Below are 16,228 nucleotides of genomic sequence, written 5' to 3'. Positions count from 1 at the left end.
GGGGGCAGTAATTTTATATCATTGTTTATAGGAAATTGTGCTCTGCAATTATCTGTCTTCAATCGCTATTGTCAGAGATGAAAGGGAACTGCCATGTATATTATATTACTTATAATTATTGCTTGTTAGTTGTGAGTTCGCTTGAGAATGGATTCTTCTAATTCTTCAACATAGAAGTGTTGTGTATTATCCCTCGAAATCTGTCTATTCATAGACTCTTTGAGAGAATTGTGTTCAGTGATTCTTAAAGCATTACGACCCCATGATTCTTAGAGGCATCGTTTAAGTGTGTGATTCGAACGAACTAACCATCATCCCCTCGTACATCGTCTCTATAATAGGCAGTAGAAGATCGATAGTTAGATGGGCCTGATGTTTATTGAAATGAAACCAAGTGTGGTGCTCAGGGGTTTCAGGTTGAGTGTGTTATCCCGTGGTCTTATTTAAGTGACGTATGATAATCTCTCTCGAGGTTTTCAGAAGAGAAAGATGCCGTGTGATTGGTCCATTTAAGCCCACGTCTTAAGTTACTGGAGATCGAAGGGTCTCCTGTGATTGGCTCTATTGATACTTCCAGGAAGCTTGAGCCAAAAGGACCCCTCTCTGTGATTGACCCAGTTAGCCGGTTGCGTGGTTGCCCTTTTTGAAAGATGCTCTGTAATTGGCTCGCTTGAATGGATGTTGAGGTGTCCCTATGAAAGGTGCTCTGTAATTGGTTCGCTTGAATGGATGTTGAGGTGTCCCTATGAAAGGTGCTCTATAAGTGGTCCATTTGAATGATGACGTACGGATCAATATTACCATGTTCGAGGAGTCGTACCGGCATCCGGCCAGGACGTTTCCCTGTAGCCGGCACAGACCATGATAAACGTATCTCTACTCACCTCCCACTGACTCAACACCTGCAGGAGCCTACTACTGCCTCCAGCCACCCCCTGTTAAGGGTTCCGGGCACGGTGGCTGGGTCTGTCAAACCCAGCATCTATATATATATATATATATATATATATATATATATATATATATATATATATATATATTTCATTGGAAAATGAAACACGGTTAGTTTCCAAGTGCACTTTCGTGTAATGATCACATCATTAGGGGAGATTCTCGTCTCTCCCCTGATGATATGATCATTACCCGAAAGTGCGCTTGGGAACTTCGTATGTTATTTTCCTGTGGAATACCTGCATATACAAGATCACGCGCTCCACTGTGACCTTGTGCAATATATATATATATATATATATATATATATATATATATATATATATATATATATATATATATATATATATATATATATATAACCAGAAGCTCTACCGGAGCACGATTATGCTCACCTCCTCCACTTCGGAGCTGCTAACGCACACTGTGGAACAGTACACGGAGGCGCAGGCGAGTTTCACCTGGATAATGACCCATAGTATTCCTCTCGACAACCTTCCGGAGGACAGAGGACCACACCACCTGGCAGGCGTGTCCCCACGACTCGCGGAACGAGTGGTGGCTGAGGTAAATGATCGAGGTAGTGTATGAAGCAGTTGTGACGACGTGAGATATAGTGGAGAAGTTCAAGAAGGGAACCACAGTCATGGTTCCAAATTTGACCACGACGGAACGAGTCTTGGGTATGATGGGCCTAGCCTTTTGACTCGACTCTTTTAAGGGTCAGGTCCGAGGCTGGGGGGCCATCATGCCCAAGGGACGTATCGTGTTGTTCAAAGGTCGTAGACTTGTAGTTATCAAGGGAGTAACAAGCTACTATTGTCTTCCCCCGCCGCCCCCCGACAGTCGTACACTTTTATCACCCCAAAAATACTTGATAATGAATTAAGCAGACACTTAGATCAAAAGCTTTATGCAATTTAAAACCTTTAAAAGGTGGATATCTGCCAATAATTTCTTGCTTCGTCGTAGTATTTATAGTATCGTCTCCTCCCTCATCATCACACACCACCCCAACATTTTCCCCTGAGATTTACAGCCCCGCGGTAGTGACTGAACATTTCCCCCCTCACCCTCACAGCGCCGCTTTGAATGCCGGATGCATGAATGTCGGGTTCGACACCCCCCGCAGCTTAGATTTGTCCATGAGGCACACTAAAAGTGTAGATATTTGGGAAGGAAACGTGAGAGAAATGGAAAAAAAGAGGAGCCACTCTCAGATATGCAGGTATGACTCCATTCATACTGAAGCAAAGGGGAGGGAGACCTGTGGAGATTGGAAATATAAACTGCAGGACTTTCACAACAGCCCCGGCTTTTGGGAAGAAGATTTTTTGTTCAGTATGTGGATCTTAAGGTGGACTAGAAGATATGGTTTGACTCGTATTTATGTTATTTTGAAGGTGACGTGTAGTTTTTGAATGTGATAGGAAATGAGTGAATTTACTATAGGAATATATATATATATATATATATATATATATATATATATATATATATATATATGAAACTGCAGAAGCTGGTGACTGAGTTTGGTAAAGTGTGTGGAAGAAGAAAGTTGAGAGTAAATGTGAATAAGAGCAAGGTTATTAGGTACAGTAGGGGTGAGGGTCAAGTCAATTGGGAGGTGAGTTTGAATGGAGAAAAACTGGAGGAAGTGAAGTGTTTTAGATATCTGGGAGTGGATCTGTCAGCGGATGGAACCATGGAAGCGGAAGTGGATCATAGGGTGGGGGAGGGGGCGAAAATTTTGGGAGCCTTGAAAAATGTGTGGAAGTCGAGAACATTATCTCGGAAAGCAAAAATGGGTATGTTTGAGGGAATAGTGGTTCCAACAATGCTGTATGGTTGCGAGGCGTGGGCTATGGATAGAGATGTGCGCAGGAGGATGGATGTGCTGGAAATGAGATGTTTGAGGACAATGTGTGGTGTGAGGTGGTTTGATCGAGTAAGTAACGTAAGGGTAAGAGAGATGTGTGGAAATAAAAAGAGCGTGGTTGAGAGAGCAGAAGAGGGTGTTTTGAAATGGTTTGGGCACATGGAGAGAATGAGTGAGGAGAGATTGACCAAGAGGATATATGTGTCAGAGGTGGAGGGAACGAGGAGAAGAGGGAGACCAAATTGGAGGTGGAAAGATGGAGTGAAAAAGATTTTGTGTGATCGGGGCCTGAACATGCAGGAGGGTGAAAGGAGGGCAAGAAATAGAGTGAATTGGAGTCATGTGGTATACAGGGGTTGACGTGCTGTCAGTGGATTGAAGCAAGGCATGTGAAGCGTCTGGGGTAAACCATGGAAAGCTGTGTAGGTATGTATATTTGCGTGTGTGGACGTGTGTATGTACATGTGTATGGGGGGGGGGGGTTGGGCCATTTCTTTCGTCTGTTTCCTTGCGCTACCTCGCAAACGCGGGAGACAGCGACAAAGTATAAAAAAAAAAAAAAAAAAAAAAAAAAAAAATATATATATATATATATATATATATATATATATATATATATATATATATATATATATATGTAATGTTTATGCATATGGGTGTAAATGGATTTAGAGGCTGTCAAAATATATGGATGGAAGAAACAATGTAGGTGACACGTTAGGAACCTGCGGAACGCCAGTGTTGACGGTGGGAGGGAGGTAGATGGCGCTCTCAACCCACGTCTACCTCTGTAGAACCGCTCGAAAAAGAAAACGGACTACCCATCATATAACAGAGTGAGACGGAAGAGCCAGAAGAAAGATAATTTGCTGTAAAATGCCGGAGACCATTTGATAGATAAAGACGCGCTAGACCCGATGTAAATTGGCCGCGACCATATTGATGGTAGTGGAGCAACCTAACCCACACATACCCCACGTGCATCAGCGCCGCCCTTTAAGGGAAGGCTACCGGCCCGGCGCGGCCCCTGCTCTTCTGAAGTGTTTTCGGGGAAGTGTAAATGTTTACCTCCGCTCTGGGGGCGCGGGGTTGGGGGTAGGGTGGAGGGAGGTTGTAGCCCCAGTGTTGCTGGTATTCTCTGGGGGAGGAGGGCGACGGAATGGCACTGCAGGTTCCACCCTCCCACCCTCCGTCCATTGGGAAGACCCGTGGCTCTTTAAATATTTGCCTCGTTTTTCGTGCTACAAATTTTTATTATCTGTCCTCTTCTCTCTCCTCTCCCCCCTTCCTCCCTTGTCGAGGAAACTCTGGCATTCCGCGCATGTGCGTGAGTAAGTGTGTGTGGGTGTGCGTGTGTGTGTGTTTTAACCCTGGAGAAATACGGAATGCAGTGCAGCGCCTCATCCCGAGTCAATAAATAGCGCGAATCTAAAGCCTTTCATTCCTTGTGCATAACTCAACCGTCAGCACTCTATTTACGAGTATATTAAAGAATAGTTGAATGAATGAGGAACTGATCGTGTGGCATCTTGCCTGACCCAGACTATATTAGGCTGCTTAAGAGACTTAGAGCGTTAACGAAGAAATTAACATCCTGCGCCATCTTCGTGGCCGAATACAAATATTGGGCCGCCATCCTCTTCCGCATGTCGCTCCACCAACACGATATCCAGGCGATCATTATGCCACAGACTCAGCACCACTACCCCTGTCGTTCCTCACGACCATGAGCAACACATGCCAGGGGATATTTACGTGGCGGCAGGGAGGTCTGGGCCACCATATTGGCTCCCTTCCAAATGACGTCACAGAGCCTTGGCGCCAACTGATTTTTTTTTTCCCCCCTCTTATCCCCGCGCGCTGCATCTGTTTTGGCGCGAAAATATCCCGCTTATGACAACGGGGTTGGCTTGACCCATCCCTGGCCTGTCTCGTTGGTTTGATTTATCCTTAATAGCTGTCATGTTGCTGTATCTGATAATGACCCGATGCTGAATCTTGTAGTGTCTGCCTACTCTATTGAATCTTTTGATTTTATAATTGTTGTACCATCATTTCACTGCCTTTTCAGTATTTCCGGTGCCTGTTGTAGTGTTTCCTATTATTAACTGATGGTTTATGCAGTTTTGCCGTATTTTGTATTGCGCCGTGCATTGTATAATCGATGTGTGTCGTTTTTCAAGTCCATGATTAATTGATTTTGTAAAGCGTAGACCTGCATTATGATTCATGGTCCTGAGTCGTACTTTCCTTGAATTCATGCCGTATTATCTGTCCTCACTGTACTTTACTCTCTCCTTATATACTATTATCGCTTTGTATCGACTATTTTCGTTGTATTTACATATGTCGTTCGCGTTGTCGTCCCGAGGTGTATATGATTATCGTTGTACGCGGCTCTGTATGGCGGTATGTGGTATTTTGTGGCTGTATACGCCTCTGTGTCGTAGACTCTAGGTGTATCGTGTATTCTCTCTGTGTACCTGGTGTTCCCCAGCTGTACGTGGCGCTCTCGCGCCTTCATAATTCAAGACTGGTAGACAGCAAGTATTATTGACGGGCCAGGAGACTGGCTGTGGGGACCCAGGTGCTCTCCCTGCTACACCTCACACACACACACACACACACACACACACACACACACACATATACTAGACGCCGTAAATTTGCCCACCCTGAAAGGAAGAGAGAAGAGAGAGGGATGACCTGATCACAACCTTTTTTTAAACCAGCTCGATGACGTAGATAGTAAACAGTTCTACGCCAGGGAATGGGGTGAAACAGCTGTAGGACGTAGCGTAAAATATTGCAGGAATTTTGCTAGGAAAGATGTGGACAGTGGTACTTTATATAGTGTATGATTAGTGGATGAATGGAATAGACCGAGGCATGAGACCGTGAATGTGGACAGTTCATACAAGTTTAAGAATTTGTCATGTTTGAGAAAATTCAAGCAATGCTTGCCTCTTTACTGAAGAACTCCCTCCCCGAACAGTGCAAGAAGTTGATGGAAAAGATGTAAATTACACCAATATGTATATGTACATACATACAAAAGTACATATCCAACAAGTTATTCTCACAAACGTTAGTAAACCAGCGATACATACATGATCTGCACCTCCACTCTGCCTTTCCTGTCCAATCCTTTCCAGTTCGCCTCCTGACCACCCATATGAACAGATTATGCAGATTATATATATATATCATTTATCATATGTGTTCTGTAATTTAAGCATATTCAAAGCCTTACATATTTTACCTTGGAGTATCTTTAGAAAGAGAGAGACATAGGTGTTACCGGGCTCCGCCTTCTTTTGGTTAAGTCACGAGCGAGATCTCACCCCCGGCAGGGGATGGAAGTCTTGTCAGGGACATGTTCTCTCAAAAGGAGTCCGTCATTTCCCTGCTCCTTAGTGGAGTGCAGCCTCGAAGCTTGCAAGAATTTCCATTACAGGGGTCCTGAGCTTAATCAATGAAAGTAATTACATATTTCCTACACCACCAGGACGCTACATCGACCCAAGACTAAACCCTGCCTAGCCCAAAGCTAAGCCCATCCTAGCCCCTCACAGTAGCCCCAGAGTGTGCCTTGCCTAACCCCCCCCCCCCACACAACCCTTACCCAGCCCCCACACCACCACCCCCATATCCACTCCTCACTAAACCCCAGCAGGTATTTTGCTTCCCGCAGGACGTCGGTGCTGTTCGTGTCCGTGTCCTTCATCATCCTGATGGTCATCTCGCTGGCCTGGCTCGTCTTCTACTACATCCAGAGGTTCCGCTACATCCACGCCAAGGATAGGCTGGCCGTAAGTACCGCCGCGCCACAGAGAGAGAGAGAGAGAGAGAGAGAGAGAGAGAGAGAGAGAGAGAGAGAGAGAGAGAGAGAGAGAGAGAGATGGTAGTGTTGTTTGACCTTGTGCGTGTGCGTGTGTAGACTTGGGGGAAGGGGAGGAGGAGGAAACCCGTGTCTGCTGTAGCCTGGCGCTCGAGAGTGTCGCAATGTATCGACCTTCTACGACATCCATGCTACTCGTGGCCTCATGCACACACGACCAATACTACTACTACCACCACCACCACTGATCAACACGCTGCTGGAGTTCTTTCCATGTTCTGAAATCATAGTGTGGCGGGTGACACTGGCCTCCCCCAACGCCTTGGGGGGGAGGGGGGCTATCTCCTCCAATGGAGGAGGACCATATTATATTTAGGCTTCGTGTTGTCGGGGATCGTAAAATTGCTCTTGCAGGTTTTATGTGAGGTGGTCTACATTACGAGAAAGGGTCGTCAGTATGGAAGAGCCCGCCCTCACTCCTCCTCCTCCCCCTCCCCCTCCCGTGTCAAGCAGACGATATGGTAAATTAATAAGAACCCCTTAAGCACAGTAACCATGACCCTTAAGGTAGGACGGCCTGTAGCAGGTCATAGAACAGGCCATCAGACCCAAGTGGCGTACCATCGTACCCAAAGGTCGTACCGTTATGCCCAAGGGTCGTAACAGTATTGCCATGCGTCGCAGCGTTGACAGACAGGAACTGTGAAGTCAACTTTTAAGTAGAAATGACCTAATTACCACGGAAATCCGGTTGAGACCTACATAGATGTATTTAAATATATTTTTCTTTTTAGATTCACTTCATACATATGTATCTCTCATATTGACTTCGAAATATGTATATATAAGTCTTGTGTTCAGTAATCTCGCCTCACATTTTCGAATAAACTTAAAAAAATTTCTCCTCTAATTTAAAACCTTCGCTAGAGTCGATGTATATGAAGTGTCTGAATGGATTATTTGCTTCCTATTCTGGCTGGGCTGCCTGGAACAGCTTTAGTCAATAGTAGGAATGATGTTTATCTAGGTAATTAGTGAGGTGATTTCTGACTGAAAATGCACAAACCTATCAGAAATATTGAGTCGCTCGCCTTAATCCTGTGTGAAGAATTTCTGTGCTAACCATACAGTCAACCTTTATCAAGTTACTACTAACATCATCCCAGATCTCTAAAGTTAGTGAACTATCCAGACACACCAGACCTTTGAATTACTGCAATTCCCAGTAAAACTGATAATATCTTTCAAACCACAGAGGGACTTATGTCACAGTAGCCTTTTACAGACTAAAGTAAGCTTAATCTTCCTTAAACTAACATTAAAGTAGCTAACTGTGAACAAATCACAAACAAAACATAACTAGACAGTAACCCTCATACAGCAGAATATCACTAATGTCTAACTTTCCATTAAGAAGCTTCTAATCGCAATACTAACTTCAAGCATTATTGAAAAAAAAAAAATTTTAATGACTTGTTTAGTCCAGTTACCTGCACATCTCCAAAAATACATCGTCTTAAGTCTAATCATTATCCTGCAGGCCATTGCCAAGCAGCAACCCACTCTGCTGCCTAAGAAGCCCACACTCCTGTCATGTTGGACGGGAAGATATCAAACTCATTTCATCTTCTTCAGACATTTCGTTTCAACCTTCTTATCTTCCTACACATGATCAAACACCGTTATTGCCAAACATGTTTTATAGTGTGTAGGCCCCTTTATAGAAACTAACTGGAAAAAATATCAAGCATCTAAATCACTTCAGATAACTGGCCCTCATGTAGAATTGACAACCGCGCCAGCACAGATAAGTAACCATATTTTTTTTTATTTTCTTTATGCAGCGCCATCTGTGTAACGCCGCCAAGAAAGCTCTCGCCAAAATTCCCGTCAAGAACTTGAAGTCTGGTGATAAGGTAAGATGACGTCCATCCTTTGTTTTGTTTACTTGTGGAGCAAACCTTTTTCTTTTTTTTTTTTAGGCTTATGTCTAAAGCCATTAAAGTTTTAATTAAGAAGTTGTTGCATTAGAAAATTTAACGAGGAAAGTTACTTAGTTGATTGAGTAGGTGTATACGTACGTGTACCTGGGGGTAAACATTTTTAATGGTCCTGGGGGTTGAATGTGATGGTCTTTTGGAAGGGGATTAGAATAGGATCCAGGATGGCTTCGATATCTTAAGGATGAGGCTGGGAGTCTTGAGTGACGTGGAGGCTTCTGATGGTGGCGGGGGGGAGGGAATGACCACGGACGAACGAGGTTGTCTTCGGCCGTTGCTGACCATGTTTAATCACTTGCCTGGTCTCATGGGTGTTAGTGGCTTGGGACGACCTGAGCACTTTGTTCCTATTGTTGACTTGGTTATCTTCGTAGCAATGATGATGTTCCTGGCCGACTGCAGTGATCATGTGAAGGTGTAGTAGACTCGAGTGGTCTCGTAAATGATTGTGGTGGTCTTGTGTATGTGTGTGTGTGGTTAGGTTGCCTCTGAAGATAGCTAATAGTCCCGAAAGTTTTTGGTGGTCTTGGTCGTCATGAATGACTTTGTACGGTCAGAATATATTAAGATCTTTTTACAACCTCAGAATCCCCCCCCATCCACGGATTTTTGGAGCTCCAAGGCTTCACTACACTCAGTAGAAGGGACAGCATGGACTCCTCTGAAGTGAAATTTATGCGTTAAAATGGTACTGACAGTGATACAGCTCTGCAGGTCCTTTTCTTTTGTGGCGTCACCACAAACAGGCGCTATTCAATACCACCCACATATGTTTACCATGCATGTACAGGTATATATTTGTGCTCTGGCCCTATTCATCACCATCATCTTCCTGCACAGGAGGTGTCGGCTGAGAGCGAGTGCTGCGCCGTCTGTATTGAGCCTTACCAGGTGTCTGACACCGTCAGAACCTTACCTTGCAAGTTAGTTCTATGCACAATTTTTGTTGATTTGGATGACTCAACTCACGTGTTGAACACTTATATATATATATATATATATATATATATATATATATATATATATATATATATATATATATATATATGTATATGTATATATGGTGGTAACTGACCAGACACTGTGTACATTTAAAGATATCGCGAAATGGAAATTGTGGTGGATGATGATATTGACAAATAATAATGATTTGCTTTGTAGGCATCAGTTCCACAAGAACTGTGTTGATCCATGGTTGCTGGAGCATCGAACTTGCCCAATGTGCAAGATGGACATTCTCAAATATTATGGCTTTGTTGTAAGTATACTAAACGTTATGTTCATCTGTCACACACTCATATGGGGTCTTAAGAACACGTTTTAGTTTAGTTGTATATCAACTCAAAGTTGTTTATGGACTGATAAAAAAAACAAGTTGTTTATGTACACATAATGATTAAAGTTTGGCATATGTAGTCATTGTAATAACATGATTTTTTTATATTTTACAAGGTGTTATGAAACTTTATTGAAGTTATCCTGCCTTCCATAACAGCATTACATTTTCTTTTTCTTGCGTTTACCTCAAAGGTCGTTCTTTTCTTTTCCTTTTTGTGGCTTGCAGTACACTGGCAGCACAGAGACCGTGGTGCCCATGGATGAAATCGAATTTGAAATAACTGTAAAATATCATGAGTATTTTCTTCATACTTGTATAAATTGTATTACGAAGTAGAAAGATGCAGTAGTTATAAGAAAGATGCAAGTATGTTTAGAATTGAATATTTCTGTGCAGCGGTAATGTAAAATCCCATGCCATTCATACCTGTTTAATTGATTTAGTGAATATTATTAACTTGTGAAGCTAATGGCTTTGTAGCTGTTTTCATGGTATGTTTCCACATTATGCTAATTAACCTTGAGCCTAAAGTAACGGAAAGCATTAAGAAATGTATGTCACTATGAAAATGCTAGATGTTTCTAATTTTTGTTATATATATATATATATATATATATATATATATATATATATATATATATATATATATATATATATATATATATATATATATATATATTCTTATTTAGTAGCCCTCAAAGCATCTCGATTTTATCCTTTGATTAGAATGCACTTACAGAAGTAGAGTTGATTACAAGTAAGATAATTTGACTGACAAGTAAAGATGTAGGTTGTACATTTGACGAAACTAAAACAGATTATTAGGGAAAGGTGTAAAGATTAAATTTTGGGATTGTAATGTTAAGGTGTAAAGGATAAGTACTGGGATCGTAGAGATTTGAACTGGCTTAACCTTGTGTTTGGCAGGGTAATGATAATTGAACATAAGGTAGTAGTAAAGGAAGGATATTGTGAATCAGCTTTAAAATGGTAACAAAATTTATAAAGCGCTACCATTATCATGTCCCTTTAAGTTCAAAGTATAGTACAAGATACAGGTAATAAAGAAAGTTGAGAAAGTTCAGATGTTCAGAATTGTCATTGGGTCAGTAAAGAACTTCAAAGAGAGTGAGTGCATTTGAGAATAATAGTGCATTGAGTGAGTAGTTTGTAAGCATCCACTCAGTCTCTTTAGTTGTATCATACACTTATGAGGTGTTAGAAGTCACATCCAGTAGTGTGAAAATAATGCTTTAAAGAATCATTTGATATTCCAAAGTCAGAGATGCTGCAGATGATATATATGCTGTTAGAATCACAAAATGAATGACTGGTATTGAACGAAAGAATTTAAGAGCGAGAGAGAAAAATGGTTGAATGTAGATGCAAAGGAGGGTGAGGTGATTTTGTTAGAGAAAGAGGCATATTTGTGGTAAATGTTTCAATGGATACACATGGAGACTGTGCATGACTATATATTTCAGGATCTATTTCTGCAAGAAGTGTGGTTACAAAGCAAGTGTATAAAACAAGAGTTGTGAAAGACATTCAAGTTCCAAAAGTGATGAGAACTTTGAAAGGAAATATAACATCAGGGGGTGTTACTTTGTGTTAGTGATGATGCTTATCACCTTGAGTATACATTTGCAACATGCGTCTGAAATAGCAGATAGCTTGGTAGAATGCCAGCAGTTAACATAAGTTTATTTAAGTCATGGTAGAGTTGGGAGAATTAAGAATAAGAAAATCGAAAGGGTATACATCATTTTTAAAGAGAAGTGAAAATAGTAGATATGAAAAGATTAACTAGAAATGTACCTGATTGAGATGATAGAGAAGAAAGGTGGCTGAATTTAAGGGGAAAGTTATGTTTACATGACCTATTTAGAATGTATAACATTTTATTAGGAAAACAGTTAATGTAATTACATTCATACTCATTATCTTACAGTTAAGTGATAGTGAGGAGAGTGTATTACAAATAGATGCGCTAGAAGAAAATTCTGGTGGGGATGTTGAAGCCCGTGTCCCAACTCCTCCTCCACCAGCAAACCCACGCACCAGTCACATCTCTCAGGCTAGTAGATTTGCAAGTAGTTATAAATAAGTAAAGGCTGATATGACACTCTTAATTTCATACTCTTTTGCAGCACAAGGTGATTTTTTTCCTAAAACAATACCTTTTTATCAGATATAAAATTACCATGGCAGTAGTTGTAAAGTAGTCTTTGTTCTTTTTCTGTGGGGTCCTTCCATAAGCTGCATTGGCACCTGAAAAATATAAGAAAACAGTCTTAGATATCAGGTCAGAATTATAGCTGCATTTTTTTTTGGTAATGTTAGTTCATGGAGACTGCCTAGACAAGAAGCAATGCTGTGCTATGTACACTAATGTTTTATTGTGAAATTTGAAATTTTATTGAACACTAATGATGAATTGTTTTCAGGTTATGGTTGTACCACGTGCTGAGTCTTCTGGCGGTGATACATTATGTGAAGATTCAGAATCTCCCATCCCAGATACCCCAATATCACCAGTCCACCAACCACAGAGCACCATACCACCATGCTCGGCTACTTCATCAGGTTTACTCTCTATGATTAGCTCAGCAAGAACTCGAGCCTGTCTCTCTGCAAAATTATCACAATCTAGTCAAATCACTCCATCATCAGCTACTTCTCAGGCATCGAGACCTCCAACACCACAAATAGATAAAGGTAACATATAATCTCAACTCATCTGTAATTAGTTATTGATACTTAAAAAATTCTGGTTAGTTAAATATGTGGCTGGAAAATTTTAGATTAATTAGAATACCTCAGTTATCTCTGTATTTAATGCAATGCATAATTATGATATACCCCTTTAAGGGTTGGAGGACAGAGCCTTCTCATATCTTTTCTCTCCTTTTCCACTTCTCATTCCATATTCCAACTTGAAATATTGATCCATGTAGCTTACACTTTTCCATGTAGGTATAATTCTTGTAAGAAATAACATTTTGGGTATTATTTAAGAGGTAAAGATATGATGCGGTCTTGGTATCCCTCTGCTCATTACTTCTTTTTTCATATGCAGAGGTACACACTGAAGAAACAGGAAATTCTCAAGGATGTGCCTGCATAAGAAGTCAGAATAAAAATGATGTTGAGGTGTCATCAGTGTGTTCTGATGATTTTAGTGATGCTCTAAGTACTCAGAGTGCTGCAGATGTTGAGACTGGCCCTGACTGTGTGGGTAAAACGAACCAAGACCCCAATAGCTTAAATAATGCCGCCAATTGTATGTATGTTGCTACATGTGAGGTAAGAATACAGATAGAAATTTTATGGTCTGAGCATAACATAACTGCTTCGGTAATCCAAGGGAAGTCTTGTTGCACACCAACACACCATTTCACATGATTTTACATGTTTTTCACCACCCAACTCACACCAGACCACTGGCCTATGCTAATCAGAGACTAACATCAAGTGATTCCTTGTGTATCCAAACAGATAAGCTGGCATTTAAGTCATCCTGTAGCAAAAAGAGAGAAGATAGTTAATCCTTTAAAGAGATGCATATTTTCTTGCAGTTCTTAAAGAGGGTTTTACTTGGAAAGGGTAGAACATTGTACTAGATTTGCACACAGGAAATTTTGTCAATATTGTTGAGATTGAAAACCTGAAGGTCTGTGTAAGTGGATGCATTGACCTTAAAGAGATTTTTATTCATTCATCGTTTGGCTCAAACTTAATTCCAGTTTGCAGTTATAGACTTATATGGTGTAGCTGTTAGCATTCTTGACCTTGATACAGTTACTAGTTGTCCAGGGTCGTGTGTATTGGTTTGAATTATGGTCATGGCAGTTGCTCCATAGTCAACCCAGTTGTTCATCCACTGGGTACTTGGCTCAGTTTTAAGTTTTTAAGAGTTGTTTTATTAATGATAAGGAGGGATTTTATACCATCTTTGAGCAGTGAGATTCGTTTCACGTTCCTGCATGAAAATGTGATACATGTTACCAGACTGTTATACTTCCCTCTTGCCCCAGTTTTATTGGGTATATTTTGAACAGACATTGAACGATTTACTGACCTTTCTGCTAGAGATTTAAAGGCCAGATCATATAATCAAGGGATATCTGCATATCAGTCTGTGGTATGCTTAACCTCTGGGTCTAATGCATGTTGGTCGGTTGAAAACTATGAATTCTGAAGAATACTGGTCTGTTGATGCTTAGTAAAACTTTCATGGACCCACATATTTTCACATTGCCAAAACAAGCTTTCCTGATATATGTTATTTGAAACTTGTTAAAAGTCCATAGCAGTGGAATGAATTTGTTGAATTTATGAGGTTTTCTTATGAAAAATTACTTCACATACTGTTTCAATATAGCCATACAAAGTTGTAATTTTTCATCATAACATCAAATTCATAGATTATTTTTCTCAACAGCATCCAGCATCAGCCCCATTTTGTGTCAGTGACTCAACTGGTACACCATCCGTCCCACCAAGTGCCCAGACCAGGTCACCTCCCCAAACTGGTTCACCCACTCATAAAGAATCAGCTTCTCGCAAGAGATCAGCCTCTTGGACAAGATCATCACCTAAAAAGAGATCAGCTTCTCGAGGGAGGTCTACATCCAGGAGGAGGTCAGCATCTCGTGGAAGGTCTCCATCACGAGGGAGATCAAACACACGGCAGGAATCACCAACACAACCCAGATCAGCTGCCACTTCCAGAGTAGCAAGAAAGCAGTCACGTCCTTCCAGCCATGTTATCAGTGTATCTCATGTATGAAACACTCACTGTGCATGACGTGTGATCTAGTTGATATATAACAGTTCATGGTGATAATGCTTCCTTGCGTTGTAGGAAGACTGAACAGTCTGTGATGATACAACCCGAAGGTGCCATATAGTTTTTTCCTGAAACTGTGTTCACATAGCAACCTTCCCAAGTTGCAAGATCAGGATCTATGACTTGCAATATTTTAGAACTACTACACCTCGCTGTAGAAGAATTTTTTTCTGTGTTTGTACAGTTTATGAGAACAGTAATGTACAGTTTGCTCTGAACCCATTTGCTTCCCAAATGAATAATCATGAGTTATGGAGTGTACTGTGCAGATTAGAATGGTTTTTAACATGATTCTGTTTTGAGTCTGTGAGTAGGTGAATTACATTCTTAAAGCTTACAAAGAGTATCTTACCTGTATCCTTAATGAAACATAATAAATGTAGCAATTATTGTAATAATTGTAAACTACAAAACTTTCTTGTTGCATTTTTAGAATAAAGGAAGTAAAATTTTTATCACAAGCAATTTTTCATTTCCTAAGATATCATCTATAAGTTGAATTGTTGTGCTGTATATCATGTTCTTTTTTTATGTACTCATTAAAGATTTTGTAATTTAGTCTTCAGTCTGATGCAGATTCTTTTTCCATTTTGAACATATATGATGAAGGAAACTTAATGTCAATGGATTCTTTTCCTATTTTTAACACGGTGCATCAGAAACAGACAGCCGAGTCTTCAAAGAAAAACCCTTACCCAGCTCTTTCCTTTGTTCCCATTTAAGGAGAATGATAATACCAGAGCAGAGGTGAGGATTTCCAGTCACCTGTTCATGCCCTTCTTACTCCTTTTTTTACAAACACAAGATACACAGCTGGTTAATTTTCAACCTATCCTCAGGGTTAATTCATAATTATTGATAAACTTTTTTGCAATAGACAGACCTATATATTAGCTTAATCAGGTCAGCTTTAATCTTCCATTTTTTAAAGTTAAGCATTATGAAGGAGCATCATCAAAATTACCTGAGCTTTTTAACTCACACGAATGAGTCAAATGGGTGTCATCCAAAAATACTTACCCAACAAACATGATGCAAATATACTTTAAAAGTTCATTTTGGGTCAATATTATCCATTTCTAGGTCTACAGGCATGAGTTAAGGTTTCAAGTCCACAACCTTTCCAGCATGTTATCTGGCCATGCCATACCTTTCTGCACCTCAACACCAGTTATCAGTATACATAGTGGCAGTCAACGAAACTGCCTCATAATGGTGGTCTTAGGATAAGATTTATTATCTTAGAGAGCAAATATGGCAGGGAATGAATTGTGGAATGGTAGAGTGGGTGAAATGTAATAACTGGGGTGGTTTGGGGGTGTGGAAAGAAAGTGAGATGGGAAGGTTACAAGGAAATGTTAACATG

At 40.6% G+C, this 16,228-nt stretch overlaps 1 protein-coding gene across 8 annotated transcripts in view; it reads left to right on the top strand.

Annotated features, from left to right (window-relative positions):
• Positions 1-15,315, top strand: part of LOC139751264 (uncharacterized) — a 142,117-nt gene extending 126,802 nt beyond the window's left edge. For 3 of the 8 annotated variants that reach the window (XM_071666553.1, XM_071666557.1, XM_071666556.1), the window contains 9 exons: positions 6,525-6,642; positions 8,516-8,587; positions 9,512-9,594; positions 9,833-9,929; positions 10,236-10,292; positions 11,962-12,087; positions 12,458-12,728; positions 13,090-13,316; positions 14,455-15,315. In XM_071666553.1, the coding sequence (XP_071522654.1) occupies positions 6,525-6,642; positions 8,516-8,587; positions 9,512-9,594; positions 9,833-9,929; positions 10,236-10,292; positions 11,962-12,087; positions 12,458-12,728; positions 13,090-13,316; positions 14,455-14,802 (1,399 nt within the window). In that variant the 3' untranslated portion in view covers positions 14,803-15,315. Of the gene's footprint in view, positions 1-6,506; positions 6,643-8,515; positions 8,588-9,511; positions 9,595-9,832; positions 9,930-10,235; positions 10,293-11,961; positions 12,088-12,457; positions 12,729-13,089; positions 13,317-14,454 lie in introns of all 8 variants that reach the window. The other 5 variants (XM_071666561.1, XM_071666558.1, XM_071666554.1 and 2 more) reach the window with 3 other exon arrangements.
• Positions 15,316-16,228: the final 913 nt, after the last annotated feature.

Source organism: Panulirus ornatus, chromosome 11 (assembly GCF_036320965.1).
Source record: "Panulirus ornatus isolate Po-2019 chromosome 11, ASM3632096v1, whole genome shotgun sequence".
NCBI lineage: Eukaryota > Metazoa > Arthropoda > Malacostraca > Decapoda > Palinuridae > Panulirus > Panulirus ornatus.
The sequence above is the reverse complement of the archived record's forward strand: the minus strand, read 5'-3'. Positions and strand labels throughout refer to the sequence as shown.